This window comes from Platalea leucorodia (genome assembly GCF_965183815.1).
Source record: "Platalea leucorodia genome assembly, chromosome: 7".
Classification (NCBI taxonomy): domain Eukaryota; kingdom Metazoa; phylum Chordata; class Aves; order Pelecaniformes; family Threskiornithidae; genus Platalea; species Platalea leucorodia.
This window is the reverse complement of record NC_138829.1, coordinates 43,839,038-43,856,515: the sequence shown is the minus strand read 5'-3', so window position 1 is coordinate 43,856,515 and position 17,478 is coordinate 43,839,038. Positions and strand designations below refer to the sequence as shown.

The 17,478-nt window shown below is 39.1% G+C and overlaps 1 protein-coding gene across 2 annotated transcripts in view; it reads right to left on the bottom strand.

The window, feature by feature from the left end:
- Positions 1-1,103: 1,103 nt before the first annotated feature.
- The window catches only part of INO80 (INO80 complex ATPase subunit), a 69,044-nt gene continuing 52,669 nt past the window's right edge, over positions 1,104-17,478 (bottom strand). For both annotated transcript variants that reach the window (XM_082318271.1, XM_082318272.1), the window contains exons 28-36: positions 14,155-14,249; positions 11,159-11,231; positions 9,359-9,517; positions 7,922-8,024; positions 7,261-7,349; positions 6,251-6,406; positions 5,068-5,227; positions 4,041-4,259; positions 1,104-3,424 (exon numbers count right to left, since the gene is read on the bottom strand). In XM_082318271.1, the coding sequence (XP_082174397.1) occupies positions 3,207-3,424; positions 4,041-4,259; positions 5,068-5,227; positions 6,251-6,406; positions 7,261-7,349; positions 7,922-8,024; positions 9,359-9,517; positions 11,159-11,231; positions 14,155-14,249 (1,272 nt within the window). In that variant the 3' untranslated portion in view covers positions 1,104-3,206. The remainder of the gene's footprint in view (positions 3,425-4,040; positions 4,260-5,067; positions 5,228-6,250; positions 6,407-7,260; positions 7,350-7,921; positions 8,025-9,358; positions 9,518-11,158; positions 11,232-14,154; positions 14,250-17,478) is intronic.

The following is a 17,478-nucleotide window of genomic DNA, read 5'->3' as shown; positions in this document are numbered from 1 at the left end:
TGTGTGTGAGGACTAAAAGGTGCTGTTGTGTCCCACCCTGACTTCCCAGAGGACCCAAGAAAACAATCACCTTTAAATGTCTTCAACAGTAATATTGATCAGTGAACTGCACTGAACAGTTTTGTAGTAATTGGTGAGTAAAATGCTATAATCAAATAGCATGAGGAATACACAGCATTCCCAACATCCCCCAAAACATACTGACATCTGTTTCACCATTCCAGCTTAAAACACAAACTCAGGTCATTCAATATTTTGTTTCTGCCAGTAACAAACACCTTGATCCCTCAAAGGAAAGTGACTTTCTCTGCCATTAATCCAGAAGACAAGTGTACAACATATGGAGTGAAAAGATGCTCAGATTGAAACTTCAGAGAACAAAGCTTCAGTGTGCATGTCCATTTTACTCACTTCAATAGAAGTGTTTCCCATAGTGTTGATCACAAAACTACCTCCACCTTCTTAAAAAAATTCCCACTCTTTGTCTTTCTACCACTACTTCCTTCCCCAAATCAAGTAACTAGAATAGAATTGCCATCACATGAATTCTTCCTAATTCCTTGATTGATATCACAGAATCTCAGCTCTCCTATGATTCATAATACAAAGAATCCATCTGTTTAAATTTAACTTTTTACAGAAATTAAACTGGATACATTCTAGCAGTTCATTTACTTTACTGCTACATTAGATCTTCCTGAATTTGTTAGCCTGAGGCAAGTTTCACAAGCAGATAGGCTGCCACAACTTGTGATGTCATTTGGTATTTTGAAGATTAAATTACTTTAAATATATTTTTTATATTATCAGTTTTTAAAACATAAATAATTTAATCTTCCAAAAGTATAGCATGCAACAGTACATATTACATTTGTGCAGTCTTTTCAAGTTACAAATTATTTTTTTTCTCTCCACTTTGGATTACAATTGATGCAACTGTCTAGCAGTTTGAAAATCAAGACTGCAGACAAAAAAAGTCCTTTCAACTCCCACTGGAAAAAAAAAAAGAAAAAAAAAAAAAAAAGGAAAACCTGTAGAGAATGATGTCCCAAAACAATCAACTGTATTGAATTCAACCATCATAGTTCAGGTACTATGTAATTACACATGTAATACTTGCTTCTCTTTTCTTGTGATCTGCTGCATACCTACTCCAAAATAGATTACAAGATAATCAGTGAATACAGACATGTGGTAAGTGTACAATTGTAATTGAAAAAGGTTACAAACGTGACACTCGGAAGAGTGCAGACGCTGTAGAGCATTACATTGAGCAGCACGTGTCTCTAGATGCATTTCCAGGTGCACACCCTCCATGTTCTCTTCCCTAATCCTCTCACTCGTACAGCTATATGCATAAAAAACACAAAGACACTGATTTACATAAAATTATCTCACTCCATTTTATTTAAGATTTTCTTCTCCAGTTAGTAAAAGAAAGATGTCTCTCTCTTTATACATATGTACAAGTTCAGTTATAAAAATAGACAGCACATTCAAAGAGAAAAAAAGGCTTGGCATTTGTCTGATTCCCTCTAAATATCATATATACATGTGAATAAGAGGGGCAGGGGGAAGTCTTCATGAGTTAATTAAACACCACTTCCCCCTCAATTATCCCCTGCAAATCTGTTTAAAAATCAACCTAACTAAGCTCAGTTCTGCTATTTTCAGGTGTGCAAATTAGAGGCAGAGCCAACAGGAAGCACTCGCTCCACACTGTAGGACGCCAGGCAAAGGATTTGGGGTTGGAAAAAAAAAACAAAAACAAAAAACAAACAATAAAAAAAGTCATCTTCCGCTGTCACAGCCCAGACCTGCAACTCAACTTGCTTCTCTCTCAAGGGATGAAAGTGCCCCGGCAGAACAGCCTTTTAATTCAACGTGTCAGACAGAAGAACTGCCCCACACCTAAATCTCAGTGCAATGCAGACAACGCTTACAGCAAAGCGAGGGGCTACGGGGGGGTTTGTGCATTGAGAACAGGGAAGGAGCAACCAGAGAATGAGAACACAGATGGGCACTGGCAGCACTGCCTTCTATCAGCCTTATGGGACACGGCTGCTGGTACCCGCACACCGCAGTAACTCAACCAAGCTAGTATGTGTGATGATCACAAAGACGAAGGGAAAACACACTGGAAGAACAGTCAATGGATGGCTGGGATACGAGACAATTTTTTTCCCAGGATTTGGCTGGAAGGGGGAATGGCACAGTTCTCTCTCTCTCAGGACTGCTTTTCGTTGCTCCCCTCGCAGCCTGCAAGCTGCAGAACCACGCTCTGCTATGGCACAGTGAGAGGAGCAGCAGCAAACTCTTCCTCGGCACTTGAGCTTTCCCTCTTCTTGAGAGTTGTACAAATAGAGCCTTACTTTGTTTCTAAGCTTTTAAGAGTTCTGCACACCTCAAAAGTGAGAGAAATCATTCGCAACACAGGAAGTGCTCGTGCCAATGAGAACTCTGAAATGTAAACTAAACCACAGGCTTGTGGTTTCTTCCACTGCGTGAAGCAGAGGCAGAGCTGCTGCTCTCACTCAGCCTGCCAGTGCTCTCTGTATTCTGCAGCTCTAAGCCTGTCCTGACAGATGGTGCTGAAAAGAGTCCATTCCCTGGAAACCACCTGAGACACCTTCCTTTGCATTTCAAACCTTTAGAGAACCCAGAGGCCCACACTAGAAGAATCCAAGATTTTTTCTGATCACACAACGTCTTCAGCTTAGCTCCCAGTTACCCCCACACGTACACTGACCAGCTGCCAGTACAGAAATGTCTTCTGACTCTACAGGGTACTCCTGGGTTTCAGATACTGATTTCGTAGGATAAAACTAACGCTGGGTTCCACCCCAAGCTACAAGACAGAAAGTATATTGGTGTAACTTCAAGCACACACAGCTGCAGGATATTCCATAGAGTAGCTGGATGCTTTCTTGGGAATCTTTGTCAGACGTGTCAATAAAACACAAGCTGACACTCTCCCAGTTACCCCAGACTCCTTTCCCTCCTTCTCGCAGTGTCTGCAAAGACAGTTTTTTGGAATACACATAATCAAAGTGCTCACATAAACCACCCACTCCCATTGTGCTTTGATTTTCTTTTCACACATGTGCTGGACAGCAACAAGGCATTCGTTTGCATGCCTTCACCTGGCAGGGTGGTCTACTCTGAAAGCCAACGCAGTTCAGACAAGCTTTGGGGGTTCAAAATTACTACCGACCACCTGAGGTGTGGGCACCTTTGCTTTGCTTTCGAATTGGAGTTTCTGATATGAGACTGCTGGTCAGGTTTAAGCTTTTGGGGGTCCCACAGACACTGTTTCCTTTGCTCAAAGGGGAGCTCAAGGGAGAAGAGGCGCTTGAAGGTCCAAAATCTGCAAGTCCAGAAGGCCGAATAATTGCTGTTTGTAGAGGGCTACTTGCAGACATACCTAGCAATGGAAAAGAGAATCAAATGCCATGTGAGCATATTATTCCACTTGTGGCTCTTCAATAACAAACAATATACTAACAATCAGTCCTAAGACCAGCCTGTGTTCATCATTTATGAGAGTTTAATGAAGAGGGATGTCCTTAATATACAAATCATCTTGCAGTTATACCCTGGGCACCTTCAGCTGGTGTAAAGCTGAAGCTCCATCACCATCAGTTTAGCAGATTTTGGAACCTGATGCTGTAACTTCAATGTGACAGCAATATAGGAAAGCCACAGCCGTACCCATGGGATAAACAACACTATCCAATTTGTCGGACACCAAAATAAAAAACAAGAAAGAGGAAAAATATTTGGTATGAGATAATTCAAAGGGCAGATGAAAATTCTGCAGGACTAGCCTCTCAAGGTCATCTGCGGTGAAACTGGCTATCCTCTCACATCATTACCATGTCATATTGTGTATTGCCTGGATCTCAGAATATAATGGACAAGCAATACCAACAATACACCACCTTTCATCTATTTTTTTGACAGGCCATAAACAACAATCACCCAAACTCATGTGGCTGGTTCTGCTCTGGGTAGTCTGCTGCCTCCCCTTCCCCACATACCTTTAGAGACATTGTACCCGTACGCTGCGTACGCCGCTGCAGAGGCTGCCGCTGCCCCTGCTTTGGCACCTGCCATTGCAGCTGCACTTCCTGCTATCGATTTCCGGCTTCTGCCTTTCCCAGTGCCGCCTTTTGAGCCACTGCCCGAACCTTTAGGACGACCCCGGCTCCGACCTGACTGGCCTCTCCCAGTGAGAGGTGTATCTTGCATTGAAACACCTTAACAAAAAAAGAATGTTAAAACAATAACTGCTATAGTATTTCTGCTGACTCACAAATGAATACAGCATCAGAACTACCTACCATTTACATTAATACTGTTCCTATTAACTGATACTGTTCATTTACATTAATATGGACGCTGTTAGCAAGCAGTGATCCCATGAAAAGCAGTTATGTATACAAAACTTCACTCTTCATTAACCACATCTTATTAACTCCAACTAATTATTACTATTACGAATCCAACCCATAAATAAGTGGAGGATTCTGGGTTCTAGTTCAGGATGAAGCATTCTCTTACTTGAAAATAAATATGAAGTTTCTTCCATTTGCTATCTCTAAAGAAACTCATCAAGAACTATAGCTCTGCTTATTTCAGTGTAGAAAACTATGGTAGTTAAAAACATTCACCATTATTTAAAATTACAGCTGCTCCAATCACCCATTGGAAATAGAGAACTGATTATTAGCCCAACAGCAAATTCAAGGAAAAGCTTAGAGATTAATAGTTCTGTGGTTGTCTGTAATTTGGTAATATGCACATAATGGAAGGAGAGCCCTCTATAACACATGAACAAAGGACAAAACTTTTAAGAGTAACTAACACAGAAAAGAGGAAAAGTGTGGTGAATGACAGACTACAAACAGATTTCGTATCAAATCAGAAGTAATTTCTCAATGAAAAGGCAATTTTTTCTCCAAATCTTGCCAACCATGCATATACTTTGGTTAAAATACAGAAATATATCACCTAGCCAAAGTCAACTAATAAATGTTAGTAGTAAGTCAAGGCAAAAGTACTGACCATTCATGGTATCTGAAACTGAGCCAGTAATGGAAGCAGGAGAGTTTGTTGCCCTTGACTGAGGTGCTGAAGAGGCTGGATCATCCACAATCACAAGCATATCACTACTGCTCTCGTCGGGAGGGATAGAGCCCATATGTAATTCACTGCTGATGGATATCTAAACATGACAGAGAACAAAGCCATTAGCTTCTCAGGTTAGGGAAGGGTACAAACATAGTAAGATCTTTAGAAGACACAATCACAAGCAATTAATTGGTACTTGTTCTGTTCTCTCTCGTTTTCTCTATGTGAGACTAGCAGCATGATACATAATCTGCCTAATCACACCACAGCCTCTATTTACATGCTGAGCAGCAGTAAAGACCTCCAAGGAGCTACTTAACATCTGCTGTTCAACTGTGCATCTTCAACTGCAAGAGAGAAAACAATAGGATTCTTAACCTACTACCACTGCTAATAAAAATCTTTGTCAGTAAGGGAACAATACAACATAGAAATCTATAGAAGAGAATATATCTTCTGCCAAAACTGGTTTGCAGTTCTTTACAAAAAGATGAAGGAAAATAAGATGTGTGCCACTGAGAATTTACAATTTAAATTCCAGAGAAAACCCACACTAATTCAGAATCAGAAGCAAAGAAGGAAGCAGAGAAGGAGATGTAGATGAGACTAGTGAGGAGTATTTGCAAAGAAACTGAATGTCAAGGAGCTATTTGAGGGATACTGTTTGGTTCAGGAGCAGAAAGAGACTGTTCTTGCTATGGAAGGTATCAGCATGGAAGAAGGCACATGGTTATAAATGTGAGCATGACAAAGGCAGGAAAAAGGGAGAATAAAGTAGGAAGAAAGTAAGTGGAACTGCAGGCAGGAATGGAAAAATTTCAGGGGCTGAAATGGAGGAGAGTCAGGGCATGAACTCGCTATAAGAAAAGGGAGGCAGAGAGCAAATGAAGAGGGGAATAATGGAATTTCAAATAACGTGAGGAGCTGTAGGGCAGCTTATTAGCGGCTGTTATGTTTTCAATAAATTATTTTCATTTCCATGTCTCACCTTTAAGACATCTCACTTCCCCACATACTTGAAGTTCTACACTAGCTAAAATAACAGAAAGCAAAAATCCTACAGGATGCAAGGCCACAATTGAAATAGTATATAGTCTGAATCAGCAGTGAGTCTTACCTCACTGAAAGGGCTGGGCATGGCAGAGTCTACACTAATGAAAGAGTCATCCCCATCAGCAGACAGGTTGGAGTTATCAGCTGAGGGAACAAATGGGATCACAAGGTTCATGCCCTCTTTCTTTCTTTTCCCATCCAATTCATCTTCCTTCTTCTTCTGAAATAAATAAAATAATACCAGGAATGAAAGAGACAATAAAACAGAAAAAAGGGAATAAGCAACCCAAAATCATAACATTCAATACAGTTTTATAACTCAAGGAACGCCATGTCCAGAATTTCCCAAAACAAGTTTCTGAAGGACACATTAACAGATCCCTTAAAGGCTCCTTCTTTAGATTTAAGTAGGGTGTTCCCCCCCCCTTCCTAAAATAGCTGGAATGATGGAGAATTACTCTTACAGAATTACTTTGATTTCCACTACATTTTGGAGTGAGCTTGAAATTCCTTACCATTACACAAAATTCCAATTAATTAATGCAAAGCCTCCCTGTCTCAGAAATTAAGAATTTTCATAAACTAGTTTTAAGGATCTTTTTTAAACAAATTGATCTTCCCTTGTTCCACAGAAGCCACATAGCTATATGGGTGTTATCTATGTTTGGTGCTTCATTTACACTCCCTTTTTGTCCTTGCAGAACAAAATCTTGATTAAGTCACCATTTTATACGCTGTCGAATGATCAGTTGATCATTTTGGTTTTTTTAAGCATGAGTCCTCAAATTGTTGTCTGTAGGCTACTGGCAATCTACAGTGTTGTTTGGGTATGCAGTAATTCCTTATTTTTCAAGTTGGTAATGATATTAAAATACAGATAACCACGCATTACGTATTTTGTAATATCCCTCTTCTGTGTAAGGAAGTGTCACAGATTGATGTTCAAGGGTGAAGGGAAGGCAGCTTTGCGCATTAGACTGCCTTTGCATAAAATGTTTCCACACCACATAATAGTGAGCCTGAAGCTATTCCAGGTCTATCACTGACACAGGCAACCTCTTTGCATCAAAGTACCTTTTCAGCATATTTTTCCCTTTTACGTTTACGTTCCTTCACACGATTTGTTTCTTCTTGCTGTCTCTTCTCTTCTTGACGCTGGCGCACTGTTGGAAAAGCAATACAAAGTTGTCACCACTGGAAAGATACTTCCTATCCTTTTGTGAATCTTACAAGAACTTCTAGTTCTAACAGAACTGTGAAGAAAAGTCATCTGTATTAAAACTAAAACACATTGAAAACACTATTGTATTAGAACTATTTGTATCCAAATTACTAAAAAGTCTTACAGTGAAATTCTTCTTTCAAGCAACATAAAAGCATATACCTCTAATACAGCTTCAAAAGTATGATGAAATACAGCATTTTTACTAATACTTTTCTTGTCATGACCTACATAATTCCTGTCAAAGCTCTGTCATTCAGGAACAACGTAATGATCCTGAATGAGTGCCAATAAAAACTTTATCACATCATCATGTCTCTCTTGCACAACTTCATTTTTCAGCTCAGCAGTGATATGAAACCAGCTTGTACTAAGAAGAGTTGGCAATACAAAAAGAGCCAGGAAACAGAAGTTGTTATCAGCAATACATGTGTTTGTAGAGATAAAAACACAGATTTCATAAGCTAATGAAGTGGAAGATGGGGAAAATGCTGCAACACAAAGTTCACATACGTTTCTTTTCTAGTTCCTCATCATCCAGCAGAAGGCTGACTACCTCTTTTGGCTTCAAGGTGTCAGGTTTGAAATTGCCACCTGAAATCACCATTCGTTGGATCTAGAAGGAAAAATCGAGAGCAAAAAAGGAAAAATTACTCAAAGCAGTCATGAACCATTCTCACTACCCTTCACTGAAAGCCAGCCAAAAAAAGATGCCAGCGCATCTGTTTAAGTCAGAATTGATTCAACTTCTCTATCATACCAAAGTTAGTAGCAAAATTTCAGGGAAGATTTATTAAGAGTATAATTAAGAGTATAAAATATGAGAAGCAACTGAGCTAGAAAGCAGAAAATTGCCATCCCTTGTGCAAAGTTGCACTTCTTCTAAAGCACCATGTAATAAACAACAAATTATAATAGTATTAATATACTGCTGAACAAAAAGAAAAAACACAGCAGTACTCCTGTCAGATATAAATTGCCAGTCCAATTTTTCAAGTAATCTGCACAGAGGATCACGAAGATCACATTCTTAAAGGATACAACATTTTTAGTCTCCCTGACTGAAAATTAAATCTCCATATTGAGTCAGTGTCTCAGTTTAAGCAATTCACTCAACCTCTATTACTGCAACTATATTAAAAAAAAAACCAAAACAACAAAGAAGAGTTGTAACGTAGCAAAAGAGTACAAGCTTTAGCATAAGCCAATGTCGATGCTTTGGATCACCAGCAAAAAGACTACACTTTATTTTCAGGTTGATATCAGGTGACTCTAGGGCAGTATCCTAGAGAAAATGTTTAAGTTTCCACAAGGGAAACATGAATGCATTCAGCTGAAGATGCTTCAGTTGCTGCAGCACCATGATCAGCATCTAATTAAGACAAAAGCTAAAAGAAACCCTGAGTACACAAAACATGTGAATGTTGTAAATGCTATACCTACTCCTACCAAAGAAAGTGAATCTGCTTCATTTTTTCTTGCCAATAAAGTGTCATGAGGTTTAAAGTTTCTAATACACTTACTGCTTGATGCTGCAGGACACTGAGCTCTTCTGGCAACCCTCACACCGCAAATAAATTTCACTTGATTACCTTCCAAATTTCTTTAAAAAAAAATTCGGCTGTCATATAACAGTATAACATGAGAAGAATCAGGACAGAGCAAAGACAGAAGCTCTAGTCTTAAAGAAGCCTGAGTAGTTTCACTGCACCATAAGAAATAGTTTTCATGAAGTCAGTGTAAATAATTAGCTTCTTCCTAGTTCATATAACGCAGCTGTAATGCTGCTGTGTTAGGGACACAGATTTGTTTATTTGAACAAAGACATTCCCTTTTGGCTTCTCTTCTGTCTCCCTGCAGATACTTTTTCTGTTTCTTTACTCATTTTGATACGTGTTTTCTGATACTGTTTCTGTAACTTCTTGTTCCAGATGATTTCTTTATTCTTACCTCACTCTTTTCCTTAGCCCTTTGTAAGATGCGCTCCTCAATGGTGCCTTTACATATCAACCGGTACACAGTGACTTGTTTTGTTTGACCCAGCCTGTGTGCCCGGTCCATGGCTTGCTGGTCTACTGTTGGGTTCCAATCACTGTCATAGAAAATTACCTGCAAGAGAACACCAGAACAGAAATGATTAAGTAAAACCATACATCTAGAGCACCTGGTGACTAAACAAACAAAAATCCAGTGTACTGATAAAAGTTCTACTATACGCCCCACAGAATTACTGGCCCACTGCAGGCTGTATTAACCTAGCTTTGCCCAGTCCTATGAAGTCTTTTCCATTGCATTTCAGATGAATTCAAACTAACTGACACTGTGAATGTTTCAACTTCCACAGAATGTCTTTAATATCTTCTTCAACAAATCTGCTTCGGAGGCACAAAATTCCTAAGTTTGTCACCATGTTAAATCAGCGTCATGTAATTAATGATAGGCTAACCACATCATGAACCCATTTTAGTGTTACTTGCCTTAAGAAGAAAAAGCTCATCAAATTAGAATTTCACATGAAAGGGAATACTCCTTTTTTTTTTTCTTTCAAACCTGGATAAAGTCTAATCTAGTCTAGTGCTTTTACTACAAAAAACTGAAATGCCACGTTACAGTCATATTGCCTTATCATTCCAACAGTACTTTATGCACAGTAAGCATACAAAACAACATTGAAAAAAATGTAGGCAGCAAAGTATTCAGAAAGTTAAAAAACCACAGAACTAAAAATGCTGGTGCAAGGAGCCTGCAGGAGCATGCCTGTGCTTCCATCTGTTTATTTCCTCTGTTGAAGCAACTTTAATCGAGAGAACTTTTCAACCCTGAAAATCCCACAGATACTTGCTTTCTTCCAATTTCTTTTAAGTGACAGCAAGATATGATGGGGTATTTAAAAAAAAAAAAAGTAATATTTTTGATTCAGAGATATTTGGTTTTCTCTGGCTAAGGATTACAGTCTGTCTTGGGGTCAAATCTGCATGCACACAAGGTATTGGGTTAGAAGCACAAGAATGGCTGTTAGTGAAGAGATAAGCGGTTCATGTAGGTCAGTATGCCTTCCCTAGTCATTAGTGGCAGCTGCTCCAGAGTGCAAATCCTTGCAATTCACGTAAATCAGTATGCCTTTACACCTTGGGTGAGTAGGGGAGAAGCAATTTATCCTTCCTGACCAGCTGACTCACAACTACAAATGACTTTGTACTTTTAGAGGCATTGCTTCATTCTTCTGTGCACAGAAAAAAGGGTAACCGACACCTGTTCTACTGATTCCTTTGCAGCTGAACCTTAAGAGCAAACAGTCATACATGGAACAGCGTTCACCGTATGAAAGCGCCATTTGCATCTGTAGACCCCTTCAGTCATCCAACTCCTTTCTAGACTCTGGTTCTAAGTATGTGGGGAGAAGGAAGATATTTCCAACTGCAACCAAAAACCATGTACCAAGTGTCCAATATTCTACAACTTTATCATCGAGATAATACTATACTGTAAATATAAGGTTATGCAACTTCATGATGTGAATGGCAGTACTAAAAAATATTGATCAGCATGGCTAAGAGAGTGCCAACTTTCACACAGAAAGACCAATTTTCCTACGTAGATTGTGAGGCTGGGAGGCAGGAGATGAGCAGCTTAGGAAAAACGGTAGTTGGAGGCATATGAGGCTGGAAAAGCAAAGAAATATTTATACTGAAAACTAAACATCAGTAAGCCAATATTTTATTCTGTATTACTTTACCAAACTTCACCTACCGTATCTGCAGCTGTAAGGTTAATGCCCAAGCCTCCAGCTCTTGTGCTTAACAGGAACACAAAAATATCATTCCTGTAGAGGAAAGAGATTAAAAAACCCCTTATTTTGTGCATGATGAAAAAGAAATAACCACAGAAGTAAACTTTTTGACCCATATAAAGTAATCAGGGCTATTTCTATTACTTGAACACTTCAGAACATTTTGTACTGTTCATTCATGGTCAAGAAAAAAAACAACATACGATTGAGTGAGAGAAGTTAATCTACAAATCAGGACTGTCAGAACATGCAAACATTCAGTTTGCAACAGCAGCTTATTAATCTCTATCAAAACAAACAAGGGCTTATCTTGCCTACATTGGAAATTAAGATTTCATACGGACAGAGAACAATTTATTGTTTCACAGAACTGACTGATGTTAAAAAAAATCTTGCCTTAACAATGCTCAATTGATAAAAAAAGAAAAATAAATGTTGGAACGGCAGAGATGCAAGTTTTGCTCTAAATTTGGTGCTTTGAACAGAACAAACAAGGAGACAGGTCTATACGCAGGATGACCAAGTACTGATGAAAACTCAAATGGTAACAAGCGAAATCAGGATTTCTGCTAAGGCTGTGAACCTCACTAGTGCCACTGGGGGGTCAGCAGTATTTAAAAGTGTTTAACACCATACGTATCTGTGAACAGGTTGATGCAAACAAAGCAGGCAGTACTAGTAAGGACTCCAAAGAGGCTGACATGCTGTACTTTGACAGTGACAGAGCAAGGCCCTCTGCTTACGAGAAGACACGCTGCAACGCCACGTGCTTTTGGTACCACACTGTCTGTATGCTAGTGCATGCAGAATTAGTAAAGCACCAGAAACTCTTGCTGAATGAGCAGCATGGGACATTTCCTTCTTGACTAACTACATGTAAGCAGTCTGGCCTTGAAAGTCCACTCATCAAATCTAAAGGGTCTTTCTTGCCCTTCCTGGAGGAAGCGTGGGTGTATTACAGGCTATTACGCATATGCTAGTACAACTCAACAAATGTAGAAAACTAAGGGTTTTGGAATCCATATCCTTGAAGGTCAAGTAGAACTGACTATTTTCTCAGGACTCAAACTTCAAGACATTCACAAGTACCTGGCAAGGCTGTATCATAAAAAGAGACTCTCTCAGAAACCATTCTGGTCCAAGGTAAAATTTCCCCCCACCCCCCCCAAAGAAACTGCCAATAGACAACAGAAATAATTATGAAAACTATGAATTAACACACACAAAAAAAAGTGCCAAAAACTCTAAAATTAGAAATAGAATGTTTCTGGCAGTCCAAAATCTAAAAGTACAAAAATCCACCCTGAGCTATGGACAGCTGGGAGGAACTGAAGCTGAGCTGTCAATCTCTAGACTTTATCTTGCAGGTGCAAAGCCAAAGGGGTCAGCAGGTGCCTCATCGCCATGTAGGTAATCCTTGGCCAGGAAATCTTTTCAGTCTTGTAACAATAGTGGAACATGCGTATAGGTAGTCACCAGAACATCCAGCTGTGAAATGCTTCTGGAAATGCCATATGGGAAGGAAAAAGTGGACAGTGCCACAGACTACAGGAACAAATTATCATTCCATAGCTATATCTTTTCAGCACTCTGCTAGGATATCCTGCAGGATAGTTTAGTCTCAGTCAGGCTTTTTTTCCTGGAAATACTTCTCATAAGTAAATCATGTATAAGAGGTACTCAACTAACATTTCAATAGGAATTCTTGTTTAGACTGGCTGACCTATATTTCAAAGGGATTTCCTGCTGAAATGATGATTTTTCTTCAGCTGTTCTATTCTTAATAGAACCAAATTCTGTTCATTAATAAAAACAAATTTCTTCACTTCTTTTGGTTAAAGGACCTTACAGGAAGCAGAGTCAGGATTCCAGGAAGACATCATAACCTGCAAGGAACTTGTTTCTGACACCTGGAAACAGGCAGAACGCTACTGCACGGTCCTCTCACTTCAGGTATTTGGCACACATTCTTTTCAAGTTTTATCACTCTGAGGAGTTCACTAGAAGACTAATCATTGCACCACAGTCCTTCAGGTCTTTAAACCTCATGAACCAGTGGCCTGAAAGGCTGTATATGGCTTCCCCTCCTATCTTCAGCTATGATACCTTGGGACCGCTAATGCAGGGACTATTCTCTAGTCTAGAATATTGCTTTCACCCTGCAATAAACAACAATCTAAGAACCTAACTCCTCTGAAAAAGTGACCTTCTTACAAGCTCACATCAACATCCAGGAAGGATAACCTTACTGTGAACTACCATACCAAAGTGACATCATATCAAGCCATATCCCATGATTAAAAGGAAACTTAATAACCATAAATTCAACCATTATAAATAATGAGCCCTAGTGGAGACAAATTAACTTATAATACAATGATTACATACTCATCTTTCCTGATGCATTTGTAAAAATTGCAAGAATCCATTTTGGTTTACTAAATGAAAAGGGTTAGCATATCTTACTATCTAATAAAATCCCCATTTTATCACTTGTATATTAGTTCAAGGTTTCTTAATAAAACATGCTTAAATGGTTTGTTTTGCAGAAAATTAGGTCACTTTCAAAGCTCTAGCCTACGCAAGATTTTCAGTCTCATCTTCACAGTGTCAATTATCAGAGCATATAATAACCAACAAACATTTGCTGCCTTTCTACTGAGCTTCTTTAAAAGCAATAGCATATTTCAAATGGCAAGAAGCACAATAGGTGGGTACACTAAAATTGCTTCCAATACTGTTTCACAGATGACAAATTCCTAAATACAGCTGGGTTCCATTCAACACCAGTGACTCCTGGTCAGCAAACCACCTAGAAGCTGCTTAAGATAAATGAGGTCCATTTGATATCAGAAAAGACAATTTAAGTGCAAATTTCATTTATTTCCATTACATCTTCTACCAACTCTCTATGTACACACAATTTAGCACAGAAACACCTTATAAAATACATTACCTGTTCTGAAAATCTGCTACCATATCCCTTCGTTCAGAAATCTTTGAAGAACCATCCAATCTCATGTAGGTATGTTTCCTATAAACCATGTATTCCTGCAAAGAACACACACCAGAAAAATGTAGTTGCTCTTGAAACAGTTCAATCTTGATTCTTCCAGAAAAACATAATAAAAGAAGAATTGCTACTTATAAAAAAAAAATTCCCTAAATGTCATCAATAAATATTCTATTAGCAATCTTATGTTAGCAATACTTTATAAGAATAGAAATTCAGAAATTAAAGCTATTCAATCATATGTCAGTTTTTGCATTTCATGTAAGACATAAATAACAATGCCAGTTCCGAGTTGGGGACACATTTGCTGCACTGCAGACAACGTTATGGTACATGCCTTTTTCTATAAATAAATAAGTAAATAAAATCACTAAAATAGGAAGTTCGTTTTCACAAAGTCTAAATTTTTACTAAATCCTGAGTTTTCACTGTGTAAGCAAAGCTTTCCTAACAAACCAACTGTATCTGCTCCCTGTCAATTTTAAACCATTTGACTAGTGGTTTTAAAAACCCGGTACTGTACACTAACGTCTGTCCAGGCTTTATCTCGCTAGTAATGAGCCTGTGAATCTCACCGCATACAAGAACGCTCGGAACATTACGTTGGTGCGTCAGCCCACAGCTCACGCCAGCAGCAGAACTGAAACCATTGCCTGGGATGCAAATCAAATGGCATCAACCAGGAATGCTGTAGGCAAAGGCTTTTACCAGTGAGAGACATTTTTCATGCTCGAAGACACTCAGCATTTTCTGATACCTGTGCAACGATCAATAAAATCTGAATTACATAGAAAGCTCTTCAGGCTATACAGACATCCATAGAGTTTCTCTGGAAAGACACCCTCTGGTATTTTAACAATGTGATCCTTGGCTGATGAGATGCAACTCCTACTAGTTACATCCATTAGATTTAACCCTACTAGCGCACATGTCCTTTTGAGATGCTGTGACTGCAAATGAAGACAGAAATGAAACAGATGGTGCTTTAACAGCAAGAACTATTGGATTCATTTTGCTCCAAGCTGCAGTGTTCAGCACATCCAGAACTGATGTCCTGAGAGAAGCCATGGCAGCGCTTGCACTCTAATGAACCTCCTGACAGTACCATGCTCAGCTCTCCTTTTCACCTATCCCTCAGGGCTCCTGCTCCTTTTTTGCTCTTCTTCACTACTGCAGAAGAGGTGAAAGAGCTGCTATACTATAAGGAACCTGGGAAAAAGACTGTTGTAATGGAAAGAAGCTTCAACGTATGGCAGATGAAAGAGAAAAATAGGTAAATAAAATTAACGTAGAAATGGCCACACTTGGTCTACCTCTAAACAGTGCTCATGGCTAGTATGATTTCTGGAGTACAACCACAGAAGTTTAAAGCAGAGAACAGCTACTTCACCATACAGACACTCAAGCCCTAATTTACTATTGATTTATTCCATTTCTATGACAGGTTCCGGTCACAAACTAAAACGAGAGGGATACAGTGGTCAGTTAGGCACTATGTGACCTTTTCTCCAGATTTGACCAATCCTTTTTCTATTATCACAAGGGCTTTTTCCTTCCATTTCTTTGTTACAGTCTTTATCTGCATTTATGATGATTTGACCTTTCAACATCTTGATTTAGTCTTCCCTCATCTCACTACTAACCATCTCTTCATCAGTGGCTTCTAAACAAACTTCAGCACAAATAGAAAACAACTTCTTCCATTCCATCAGGTGCATTTATCCTTATCCAGACCTTACACATTTCCACTAAGGCACAAATTACAAAAGAATAAGCTATTCTACACCTGTAATAACTGGCATTCATGGGTTGTTCCTCTCTGCCCCGCAAACTAGCTTAGTACTAGCCTTGAGCTAATCGTCTGTTCAACACTGTGCTTAACAGGTTCTGGTCTGCCTCCATCCACCTTCCTTTGATCAAGAAGGATACCTCACAGTAGTGTAAGAGTGCTTGTATGAACACTGTTTTTTGTGAACTGTTTTTATCCAGGATTTTTCCAAATACTAACAGTACACTCTTTCAATTCAGAAAAAAGAGAAAAGAAAAAAAAAAAAGACATTGCAACTTATACTACGCTTGTCAGCAGTTTAGTGCTTTGATCACTTGCAGAAATTGCACGTTTTTAGCTTAAAAAAAGAAAAAAAAAATAGAGAGCGCACTCTCATGGCAAAGAAACTATTTAAGTAGTAATATACCTGGTATCTACCATAATTGTGGAAGGCACTTGATGACTGCTGAGTTTTCTAGTTCCCACAAGGAATGACGGGATGGGGTTGGGTGGGGTGGGGGAAGCCTCATGGGGAGGCTTTAATCTCATATAGGGATACTTATACTAGACCTGCTTGAAAAATCTATCTGCCGATCTTGTTTAGTGTAAGGGGTCACCAAGCCACCAGAGGTATCAATCTTGGGAAAATAATGGAAGTGGCCCTGGCAACAGAGTGCCTATGCAGGAAACGAAAAACCAGAATGACTCAAGCATGGTGAGAATGCAGTGCTGTGAAAGTCAGTGCTCTTCTGGGCTTCAACACTGATACTTTCTTAGAAACTATAAAATGTTTTCCCCTTCATGTTATTTCATAGTCCAAAGTGGTGTGCTCCCACGCTTTTAAAATGGAATGCTAACACAAAAGACAGAAGCACTGAACACTCAGCTTTATGAGCTTCATGGCGTAATGCAGGGCGTCAACAAACCTGCACCATGTCCAACATTTGCCAAAAAAAAAAAAAAAAAAAAAGAGGGATAGGAAGCAATGCTGGGCAAAGAGCCAAAATACAAAATTGCAACCATGCAAGTTCTGTTTTTCCTGACAGCAGCAAAAACAAAATTCAGCCTGTGATTTGTTAATAACCTATTAAGTGCTGACCTTAAAATGCACTCCTGCTCATACAGGACTCATGATTTAGGCAGCTATTGCTTCAGGCTTCTCGCTTTTTCTCTTCACTGTATTGTCGAGAAGACAGTACCCCACGCCAAACACTGCTGAGGAAGCCCTTGTACACCTAGGACTAATGGCTGAAGGATCACAGGATCTTGATGTTTTAGTAGTACGGAAATTATACTGCCAAATGCAAACATTTTCCCACCTACTATGTATTCACAGTCAGAAAACTTTATCAGGATTGCCTCTTTGAAACTAATGCACATCAAGTCTCCTGTTTTCTTACTCAGAATTAGATAGTCATAAAAGTTATTACTACTAGTCCTTCACTGATAAGGGACAGAGGCATTGTGACACAAGATATTCCTTTTTTTCAGATCTGGCC